General features: G+C 39.0%; 1 protein-coding gene across 2 annotated transcripts in view; it reads left to right on the forward strand.

Annotated features, from left to right (window-relative positions):
* Window positions 1–825: 825 nt before the first annotated feature.
* LOC114839477 (capZ-interacting protein-like) overlaps window positions 826–12,406 on the forward strand; it is an 84,622-nt gene continuing 73,041 nt past the window's right edge. Inside the window, exon 1 of one of the 2 annotated variants that reach the window (XM_034293099.1) lies at window positions 826–1,046. In XM_034293099.1, coding sequence (XP_034148990.1) covers window positions 1,026–1,046 — 21 coding nt within the window. In that variant the 5' untranslated portion in view covers window positions 826–1,025. The remainder of the gene's footprint in view (window positions 1,047–12,406) is intronic. The other variant, XM_034293100.1, reaches the window with a different exon arrangement.

Raw genomic sequence — 12,406 nt, forward strand, 5'->3', positions numbered from 1 at the left:
TAACAAATAGTTAATATGTAAAATATATTGTCACACAACACACACATATATCACTGATAACCGATAACACTGATATAACACAAATTTCCATCTCAGTGCTAACATTCCTCACAAATGTTGATTACTCATTTTGATTACTAACAATGATCGGCAAGAAACACAACAGGGCTTCAGCACCTTTGCTTGCTGAAGCCTTAATAATAATAATAATAATGAATGCCAAGAAACGCAATAGGTATTCAGTGCTTTTGCTTGCTAAAGCCCTAATAATAATAATGATAATTAACAAAAACAATAGGGTTTCACCAGTGAACTGCTGAAACCCTGATAATTGCTTTTAAATGTCAGTGCTAACATGAAACCTTTTATTCTTAATTCTTTAATAATGTAAATCTTGCCAACTAAGATGTTTCATCTATGCACTTGTTTTGTTAATTTTTATGTACTGGATTTGAACAATAATGTTTACTTCATGGCAACACATCAGATTTGGCCAGCAATGCAGTGTATTACATAGTAGGGCATCAAATTCATTCTCCTGACCCAGCAGTAGTAATGTAGTAATATGTTTTGATATATTTCGACAGTTAGGGCCTTGGTGTATAGGCTACAGTAGCTACACCTTTAAAGTGTATTCATATCTGTAGTTGGTGTGCTTTGAGAAAATTAACTTCAATAACTTGTATGTGAAAGCCACCCCAACATGAAAATGCTTGCAAACCTAAGCAACAGCACAGAATGATCCAATTTAGACTCTGTTACTCACTTTCATTCTAGTCACACGCCTAGAAATGCTGTGAGTGCTTTCTAAATATAACCACAGAGAAAGAGATAGAAAGAGGAGTGAGGGTTGTAGCGATCACACTCACTTTCTAAGCAGTCTCACATATACTGGCATGGCTGAAGAGAGAATGGTTTGAGGTGAGGAGAGAGACAGTGCAACTTTGACAAGTCAGAAAATACAACTTTAGTGGGAGTTGCAATTGCCGATAATAGAACCACAGTCAAGCCAGCAGCATTGGAGGATGGAGGTAATCTTAGTTTTGGTGTGTTTTAAGTGTTGTTTCTGTTATTCTGAATTTACTAACATATTTCCATAAGTTAACCCTTTGGGAAATAGATATATATCTGATGAATTTCATAAAACCTGAAAGAAATTATGATTAAAGCTATATGTTTTAGCTTGTGAAGAAATCCATAGGCTTGCAAAAATATATTTTAACACTTGGGTGAACAGTTGAAAGTAGGCAAATGAAAAAGCCAGTTGTTAAAACTGAGAAACTTTTCAGAAGAGTTATTTGATAAGCATTCCATCAGTGTGGCAACCCCAAATTCTAATTCTAAAGTTGTACAAGAGCTAAAGCATTTAGCCTAGCCAGGTTAGCAATTTCATTATATTGTGGACATTCCAGCTTCCTTAAACTTGCCTTTTGCAGAGAGAAAGACACATAAGCTTCTACTGTGACATAAGATAATTAAAGGTTTTTAGGTATGATGCTTTGGAAAGGTTATTGAGAAAGGGTGCAAATTGTTCTTTTTTACCGTATGACATTGTATGAGAGAGGATTTTGTAATGATTTCAATTAAAGTAATTGGTTGCCTTAAGTCATTGTGATTCAGTTAGTTCAGGAAAAGATTGTTGATTTATAGTAAAGTAATATGTCAATGATACCTATGGCTGTGATGTCCAATGCAACATGTATTAGACTTAACCCCCTTTGTAATCTCAAGTGAGCACCATAAATCATTGGACAGTGACAATTTTTTGTTATTTTGGTTCTGTACTCTAGCACATTGAGTATGAAAGAGTACAATGACAATGAGGTTGAAGTGCAAACCGTCAGCTTTGATTTGAGGGTATTTTCATACATATCAGATGAACCGTTTAGAAATAACAGCACCTTTTGGACACGGTCCCCCCATTTTTGGCATCAAAAAACACAGGACAGTTTAACATAATGTAGAATAAAGTAATCAATGTGAATATTTGGTCACATATCATGCATCAGTCCTTGAAGCATATAGCCTATGCATTTATAGTATATCACTAATCACTAACTTTATATACTGATCAGTCATAACCACCGATGAGCCATTATGACCACTGATTGGTGAAGTGAATAACACTGATAATCTTGATATCATGGCACCTGTCAGTGGGTGGGATATATTAGTCAGCAAGTGAACATTCTGTCCTCAAAGTTAATGTGTTAGAAGCAGCAAAAATGGGCAAGCGTAAGGATCTGAGCAACTTTGACAAGGGCCAAATTGTGATGGCTAGACGATTGATTCAGAACATCTCCAATACTGCAGCCCTTGTGTGGTGTTCCTGGTCTGCGGTGGTCCGTACCCACGGCCAAGGCTTATTGATGCACGTGGGGAGCAAAGGCTGGCCCGTGTGGTCCGATTCAACAGACAAGCTATTGTAGCTCAAATTGCTGAAATATTTTTGCTGGTACTGATAGAAAGGTGTCAGAACACAGTGCATTGCAGTATGTTACGTATGGGGCTGGCGTAGCCACAGACCAGTCAGCATGCCCATGCTGACCTCTGTCCACTGCAGAAAGTGCCTACAATGGGCATGTGAGCATCAGAACTAGACCACGGATGGAAGAATGGAAGAACGTGGCCTGGTCTGATGAATTACGTTTCCTTTTACATCACGTGGATGGCCGGGTGCATGTGCATAGTTAACCTGGAGAACACATGGCTCCAGGATGTACGGCAAGCCGGCGAAGGTAGTGTGATGCTTTAGGCAATGTTCTGCTTGGAAACCTTGGATCGTGCCATTCTTGTGGATGTTACATTGACACGTACCAGCTACCTGAGCATTGTTGCAGACCACGTGCACCCCTTCATGGCAACGGCATTCCCTGATGGCATTGGCTTCTTTCAGCAGGATAATGTGCCCGGCCATAAAGCAAAAATGGTTGAGGAATGTTTTGAGGAACACAACAATGAGTTTAAGGTGTTGACTTGGCCTCCAAATTCTCCAGATCTCAATTGAGCATCTGTGGGATGTGCTGGACAAACAAGTCTGAACCATGGAGGTCCCACCTCACAACTTACAGGACTTGAAGGATCTACTGCTAACGTCTTGGTGCCAGATACTACAGCAAACCTTCAGAGGTCTAGTGGAGTCCATGCCTCGACGGGTTAGGGCTGTTTTGGCGGCAAAAGGGGGACCTACACCAGTGGTTCCCAACTCCGGTCCTCGAGTACCCCCAACAGTACACATTTTTGTTGTAGCCCTGGACAAGCACACCCAATTCAACTCAATGAGAGCCTGGTAATTAGTTGACAAGTTGAATCAGCTATGCTTGGCTGGGGCTACAATGAAAAGTGTACTGTTGGGTGTACTTGAGGACCGTAGTTGGGAACCACTGACCTACACAATATTAGGCAGGTGGTCATAATGTATGGGTGATCGGTGTGCTGGGTTTCAACTGTTAAACTAAATAAAAAAAAATGTATACATCGATACACAGACAAACATTGCTGTAGACAGGGCTCTAAACGTGAACTAGAAAAATAGATAATCATTTAGATGCAGACTTGGTTGATTCGCACTGGACCAGGAACAAAAGACAACAATCATTACTACATTTATTAACTGGAGTTTTCCAGCCTCTTTTAGTAGTGCAGAGAAAGTAGTTTTTTAGTAAAATATAAATAATAAATGGTAAATGTAACTCCAGGTTAAATACAATAGCTAAACACATTATACCAATAACATATTCTGAAGATATGTAGTGGTGCTGTTTTGGACATTTTTCAAACAGGAAATAGAAAAGGAACGGACACACAAGCACACATAGAGGAAGTGGTTTAACCGTTGCTTTCGCAAAGGTTACTTGTTGCTCAATTTTTACACACTGCAAACGTTTATGTTGAGTGTGTTGTGAAACAGGATATTTATTAGTTGAAAGGGAGAGAAGAGTACATTTTAGATCAACAACTGCTGCATCCCAAATGAAACTGCCTTATCTTTTTAGGCATTTTATTTGACAGCAAAGTGGTGAATGGTAGAATTTGAGTTTTTGGTAAAAGAGCAGTGGGTCAGATTTGAACACATGCTACTGCAGGCTCACACTGGCACCAGAACAACCTAGGCCATCAAAATAAGATTTTTAACAGGAATAATAGTTGAGGTCCCCACAATGATAGTACAGTGGAAAATGGGTGTGTTTGACCTCAGGGCTATGTGATTTTTTTAATCTACTGAATTCTAACAATGCAAGTCCTTCAACTGAGAGGGTGTGTCAACATATCAGTGTGTGTGAGTGTGTGCGTGTGTGTGTGTGTGTGTGTGTGTGTGTGTGTGTGCATATGTGTAGGCCAATGATGCTTAAAGTGAGGGAAGATATGCTGAAGGTCATGGGGATAGAAGAAAGAAGGAGAGGTAGGGATTGAGGACAGGAAGACAGAGAATAAAGCGGAGGGAGACGAGATATTGAAAGAGGAAGGAAAATCATTATGTGGGCATGGTCTTAAAGGGTAGGTGTTTGGGCAGCACTTCTGAGCTTCTGAAGTTTCATCTCTGCCAACACACACACACACATACACACACCAATGCCTAATATCCACTGCACATAAAAGTAGGAGCCAGAAGATGTCATACTACGGAGGCCAATCCACAGAGAGGGAGCAAAAGAGAGAGGAGGATGTTTGTAACCTGCTTGCAGCATGTGTAGACTGTTCAATGATGCCTTATTGCTCACTCACTATCCCTGCCCCTTTTTCCCCCCATTTCTCCCACCAATCTATCTTTCTGTCACTACACTCTAAACCAGGGCAGAGATGTATTCTGCCGGTTGGGCCATAGTGGAATGGTGGAAAATGGATACTGGCATGTTAATGTGTTAATGTGAAGCTGTCTGCTATGGTGTGACATCTCCAATTAAGCACTGTCAAACGGTGTGTGTCTGGTAATGATGTCTGAAGACCTGGCAGCACAGTTGATGCTGTTTGTAGTTGCATGGATTACATGTATTCACATGTATTCATTGAAATGCAGGTGTGCCATACGTTCATTCTTTAGCTGATGTTGTTTGGTTTTAGCCTGTCTAGTTTTAACCTTTTCTTTGAACACCTGCTACATTGGGTTATGTTTTAACAAACACTTGTCTAAGGTGATTTTAATGTCACATATGTTGCATATTGGGGTGGTCAGAGTTGTGTCAATCAGATCTAGAACCTTATACTGTATTCTATAGTGCTGAATTTTGGTCAGTATAAATTTGCTCCTTCAGTGTAGCACTTGTCTGACAACTGACCCGATGTCCAGAGAATCCACATTTCTTGTTGCCTCCTTAAGAAGGTTTGGAATTGGGTGTATTTTTTTCTGGGGTATGGATTGATAAATTATCTTAGTCCATAGATGACAAATATCTTCTATATGAGTAGATTTTGAAGCGTTTTTTCACATATTCAAAATGGCCAAAAATCCATCAAGGGGGGAGCTAATGGATTTGCTACTCAAACGGAGTGGCAGGAACTTGCAAAGTTGTCTGGTTTGGCTGCCCAAATGTTTATGGTAGTATAGGGGCAAGGGCCACAACTTTTGGTGCAGTGGCATGCATGTTGCGTCATGGTGGCACTGTCACAAGCCTCCAAAGTTGCACTATCTGTCTTGAAAATTGTGAAGATTTTTGCCATTGGGACACAAAGTCCATCCTGATGGATTTTACGCAATTTAGGATTTTTTCCAAAACACTAAAAACTCCTCTGGCACCAAATGTCCAATTGTCACGTACTTTGGCATCTAGGGACCAAGGTTTTCGAAAGTTATATCAGCCAGGCCAGTGTGTCCAAAAACATGGATGCTATTGACAAATTAACATGTGTGTGAGAGTGGTTTCTCCTACAAGGATAATGGTATAATAATTATATTTGGCACATATGTTGTCAAGGATGATATGGAAAAAATAACCTCAATAATTTTTTATCAACTACACGGAGGCACTATTTAAGTTTTTCACATTAGCAAGTTTACCATATTCACCCCAACTGAGTAACAGCCTTGAAAAGAGGTCCAACTCCTCACAAGAAACATATTTGCCATTGTGACTCATTAATTTCGCTTTAATGGATTGATCACAGCGGCCATTTTGAATTTGTGAAAACACTTGAAAAGCATGTCTTCCAGCACCTAAGGACCGATCTTCACACATACCTTCATATTTGGCATCTATGAACGATGGTCTTCAAAAGTTATATCAATCAGGCCAGTATGCTGAAAATCATGTACACTGTTGACAAATGAACATGTCAAGGAGCGTGGTTTTGCCCATACATCTCCTACAAGGATATTGGCATTATAATCCTACTTGGTGCGTATGTTAACAAAGATGATATGACAATAAGGACTGCAAATATTTTATCAACCACACAGTGGTGCTATTGAGGTTTCCCACTTTTGCAAGCTCACCACGCTCAACCTGTTGACATTTTTTAATAATTTTTATTGTTCGGGATACAAAGAAAAACGCACAGGTAATCTCAGGGGAAATACAGGTTGCTCTGAAAAAAGATGGTGTGGTTGTTTCAAGGAGCACAACACGACGATACTTAAACAAAAATGAGCTGCATGGTCAAGTTGCCAGAAAGAAGCCTTTACTGCGCCAATGCCACCAAAAAGCCTGGTAAAAATATGCCCCAAAACACCTTGACATGCCTCACAGCTTTTGGCACACTGCAATGTCGAGTGAAGAGACCAAAATATAGTTTTATGGCCACAACCATAAGCGCTATGTTTTGAGAGGGGTCAACAAGGCCAATAGTCAAAAGAATACAATTCCCACTGTGAAGCATAGCGGTGGCTCACTGATGTTTTGGGGGTGTGTGAACTCTAAAGGCACAGAGAATCTTGTGAAAACTGTTTGCAAGATGAATGGAGCATGCTATCAGTAAATACTGGCAGACAATTTGCATTCTTCGGCACGATAGCTGCGCATGGGATGCCCTCGGACTTTCCAGCACGACAATAGTTACAGCAGAAAAAGATGAAGGTTCTGAAGTGGGCAACAGTCTCCTTACTCTCTGGGGAAATCTCAAATGTGCGGTTCATGCAAGACGACCAAAGACTTTGCATGATCTGGAGGCATTTTGCCAAAACGAATGGGGTTAGGGTTAGGTCCAAAGGCCACAACTTCTGATACAACCCAATTGAAAATCGGCCTCAAGGTGGCGCTGTTGCAAGCCTCCAAAGTGGCCAGCTTTGAATCTTGACCACACCTACCACATGTGACGTAGAGTCTTGAAAATTGTTACATAGGTCCAACTCCTATGGGACTCATAAAGTCTGCCATATTGGATTTTCCGCCATTATGGATTTTGTGAAAATAGCCTAAAACGCTACTTCTATAGCATTGGAGGTCCAATCTTCACGTCCTTTAACATTTGGCATCTATGGACCGATGTTTTCAAATGTTCTATAACCCAGGCAAGTATGGCGAAAAACATGGCCGCTACTGACCTAAGGACATGAGCATGGATGTGGTTTTGAACATATACAGTGGGGAGAACAAGTATTTGATATTGATGCAGATTTTGCAGGTTTTCCTACTTACAAAGCATGTAGAACGCAGGCTTGAATAACAGCAGTTTCAGGCAGGTGTTGATGTTCTCACAGATGCCTCCTGGTGGCCATTCCTATATGTTATAAAAAAATATTGTCCATGCTGCATGGCACTGCAACTTGCTGCGGTATACCGCAGTATAACGAGGCATACCACAGCATGCCTCATCACGGACCACTCCCTTGGCGCTGGAATTAAACAAGCGACATCTGTATTCATGTCTCTGTAATTAGTTTTGTATATAGGGATGCACCGATACCACTTTTCTTCAGACTGTGGGTACTTGCCGATACCAAGTAACAATACCAAGTACTCAAAGCTGCACTAGGCAGGATTTCTTCAGTAAAAAAACAAACGTTTTTCCCCCTATAAACATGTTAACTACCCTAACAACACTAAGCCATAACCATTTCTTAAAGTGCTCTTCCTTATAATATTATTTACCTTATATAATGTATTATTTAAATAGCAATTTGTTTAATTTATAATTTACCCCAAATAGTTTTTTTCTGAAAATATAAACAATACACAACCCATCGCAGGCTTATATTTTAAAGGAAAAATATGAAATTATTGTTGCAGCCCAATGTATATAATGTTTCACCAGACTTTTATTTTGAAGGCAAAATACAAAGACCAGAGGTCTTATTGCTGCTACTGAATCTCTATTGTTGCCTGAATGACGCTAATCCATTGTAGCTATCGAATCTTGACAATTACCTTCTTACCTTGGGTTGTCTAAGATGGTGGCTACCTTTATATCAATGTGACAACCACTTACTGACCATTCAACGCAAACGTGTGCATGCACAGATACAGCCAGTTACTCTGCACTGACCTCAATAGCCAGTTTGATATTCTGAACATGCAGGACTGGACATTGTTGCTCTGCCCTGATGCTTGTGGGATAGTAAACTTTGTACGATTCATTTAATCTTTTCATGCTCTGCTCTTTCATTTTTTTCTGCCTACAGGCTGTATCTGGACATTTTGTTTCCACTTCTCCAGTGTTGGTGTAAAATAAGACAAAAATAAACGTATTTTACCTTCAAAATAAATGTCTGCGGTGAAACGTTATATACGTTTGGCAGCAACAATAAAACTTCAGAATTTCATGTTGCCTTCAAAATAAAGGTCTGTGGTGTGTCTATAATTTGTATTGTGTAGGCTACATTTTCAAAGGAAAAACTATGTGGGGGACATTAAACGAAGCAAAATTACTATTTCAATAATGCTTTATAAAACCTATTATGATGTTATTGTTGATAATTTGCTTGTGCTGATTAGCTTTGGAGAGGGATTGTGTAATACATCCAGCCACACTATATTTTCCATCCCCCCACTGTAATGTACAAGGGATACATTTTGCAGAAAAAACTCGTCAGTACTGCCATAAATGCATTGTATGAAATCTAGCAGAGTCAATAAATAAATAGCTAATGACCCTACCCTACCTATTCTAATGATATCATTGAGCAATGCTAGCTAATGGAAATATGTTTAACTAACCTCAGTTTAAGGTAAATACAGTCCTTCTAAAATTATTCTGGTTACATGAACATTATAACATACAGTTTAGCTAATAATGATTTGATCATTTAAAGATGGTGTCATGCTTTTGAAGCCTCTGTAACTAATTTATGCCTATGTATCTAAGTTAATTCTCTGTTTTCATTTGTATAGTGACTTGCAGCTGTTTAGTGGAATGCAACTTGCCATGATTATTTCATCAAATATAATTGCTAGAAGAGTCTCAGTCTAAGCAAGAGTTAGATGACCTTTAATAATTCTGGTGACATGAACATTATAACCAGTGTGATTAAATATTTGCCTTTTGCAGAGAGGGTGTTGTGTTTAAGCCTCAGTAGATAATCCAATCTCAGTACTTAAGTAATTTCTCTGTTTTCATTGGTTTCTACAGTTCCACTTCTAACTCAGGGCTAAACTTATCAATTGCATCTTCAAATTGTAGACATGGCAGTTAAATTAAAACAAAATCTGAGTTGTAATTTAACAACAACACATGGGCACGTAGGCTATATGCCAATGTCATATCAAAGTTTAAATCAGATATATGATAAATCAGTTGATATGATAAAATAATTTGATGTACATGTCCACAACACTTTTACAATGTAACATATGAAAGTAAATTCAGTTTGACCACATGGTGGCACCATAATGGCTAGATGGCATTATCTGTATCACTGTAGGATTTATATTTGGCACACATAATCAGGGTAATGAACTAGCTAATGTATGAAATATGGCTAAATTTGGCCACATGGGGGCACCATTGGACAAGAAACATCATTCATGCTTTATTTCGAGAATCTACAGCTCTGGAAAAAATTAAGAGACCACTGCACCTTTTCCTTTCCTTTCCTAAAAAGTCAAAAAGGAAGGTTTTGAGTGAGGAACAGAAGGGTTAAAATTAAGAGACCACTGCAAATTGAAAGCTTCTGTTCCTCACTTTTTCTGGAGCTGTATGAATAGATGGCACACGTGGATCTCTCAATGCACAAGTGGCGAATTTAGGCCAATAGTAACTAAATGCTGAAACATGTTCAATGCTGCTTGCAGCTGTAATTAGTGTTTTAGCAGTTCACTCGTGAAACACTATTGTTTTTAAACCAGTTCATTATTATTAGGGTTTCAGCAGTTCACTGGTGAAACCCTACTGTGTTTGTTCTGGTTCATTACTAATTAGGGGTTCAAGCACGAAGTGCTGAAACCCTATTGTTATTGTACAGATTTTTATTATTATTCTTCTGCCGTAAAACGCATCGTGCAGCCCAAACCGTAAGAGCTGGAGCTTTGAAACTTTGGCATATGGTAGTACAAAAATCGAGGAGTGGTTATCAAAATATGAGCCAGATTGGCCCATAGGTGGCGCTATAGCGACCTAAAGCGCGAAAGTGGTCATAACTCCTAGACCGTATGTCGTAGACTCAAGTGTCTTATATCCCTGTAATCCTTGGCTCAAGACGAACAAAACGTATATCTCCGATTTCATTTTCGCCATGATAGATTTTCCGCCATTTTGAATTTTGTCAAAAACCTACTTTTGCGAACTAGTCCCTGGATTTTCGCCCGATCGGAACCAAACCAGTGTAGAAATGTTCTATGGAGTCTGAAAATCAATAATTATCAAAAAAAAGTTTAAATTTCGATTCATGGTCGCTAGGGGGCGCAAAATTAAAGTTGTGGGAGGAGCCTATTTTACTAAAAAGGCTATAACTCAAGAAGTAGTTCAGTAAACTTCACCAACCTTGGTATACATGTGTTAGAAGTCAGTCTGAGGTCACACTAAAAAAACTGCGTCGATTGGCCACATGGTGGCGCTATAATACGAAAAATAATACGAAAAACGTATAGACACCTGACCGTTTGTCCAAATTACTTGAAATTTGGTATGCAGTGTCTTTGCCCAAGGGGCCATGTATGCCTAAGAGGATATTGGCGTATCTCAAAAAACATGGCCGCCTTTGGCCAATGAGATTTGAGCACCTATTAAACCAGGTTGACATACTCTGATCAGAACGAAACTTGGTGGGCATGTTTGGCACAAGGTCCTAGAGGTCTGTAAGAATTTTGAAAGAAATCAGCCACTAGTTGGCGCTAACGAGTTTTAAGGCTCTCTAATCACGTGTTGTTACAAATTTCGTCAAAAAATGCATATCACTTGATAGATCTCCTCATGCTGAAAAACTTTGCCTCAAGAACCACTACTGTCAATCAAACTGTTCATTTAATATTTGCGAATATGTTAAAAACCTACTTTCACGAACTAGTACCTGGACTTTCGGCCTTTCGGAACCAATTCGGTCTATGATGATTCTCTGGACTCTCTAGATCAATAATTATCGATTTTTTCCATTTGCCTGGCTGTAACAGGATAATTTATTCAAGTGGCAGGACAAAATACACTCAAAAGCCAATAAATCCCATAGAAAAACCCCAAACTTCACAAAAATAGATGAGCATATGTGTCATAACATAGTGAAGAAGCATGCAGAGTTTTGTGGAGATCAGACAATAGGTGCAACTATAACTGTCAAAAAGCTTTGAAAAACGTACATTTCCAATGCTACAATGCCTGTATTGGCTGTGAATGGACTTTTCCATTTATTATTTCAGTGGTTAAATGCTTGCTAAATAAAACGTAATGTCTTTTGATGTTTGGGTGCTTAAAGGCCTTAACAGCTTGAACCCCGATAAATGCTGCTTGCAGCTTTAATATTATTATTATTATTATTATTATTAGGGTATCAGCAGTTCACTGGTGAAATCCTATTGTGTTTGTTTCCGGTTCATTATTAGGGTTTCAGCAGTTCACTGGTGAAACCCTATTATGTTTGTTCCCGTTCATTATTATTATTAGGGTTTCAGCAGTTCACTTTTTTGAAAAATACAACAAAAATTAACTCCTCTGACACCAAATGTCCGATCTTCACATACTTTGATATTTGGCATCTAAGGACCATGGTCTTCAAAAGCTATATCAGCCAGACCATTATGTCCAAAAAATTTATACTATTGACCAATGAACATGTGAGGGGGCATGGTTTTGCAAATATACAGACACATCTCCTATAAGGATAAAGGTATAATAATTCTACTTGGTACATATGTTGACAACAACCATACGGAAAATAATTACAGCAATAATTTTTTTATCAACCACACGGTGGCACTATTGAGGTTTTTCACGTAAGCAAGGTCACCATACTCCGTTTGAGATACAGCCATGAAAAGAGGTCCACCTCCTCACCAGGAACATATTTGCCACTGGGTCTCATTAACTTCGCTTTAATGGTTTGACT

The sequence above is a fragment of the Esox lucius genome, chromosome 7, assembly GCF_011004845.1.
Source record: "Esox lucius isolate fEsoLuc1 chromosome 7, fEsoLuc1.pri, whole genome shotgun sequence".
In the NCBI taxonomy this organism is placed as follows: Eukaryota; Metazoa; Chordata; class Actinopteri; order Esociformes; family Esocidae; genus Esox; species Esox lucius.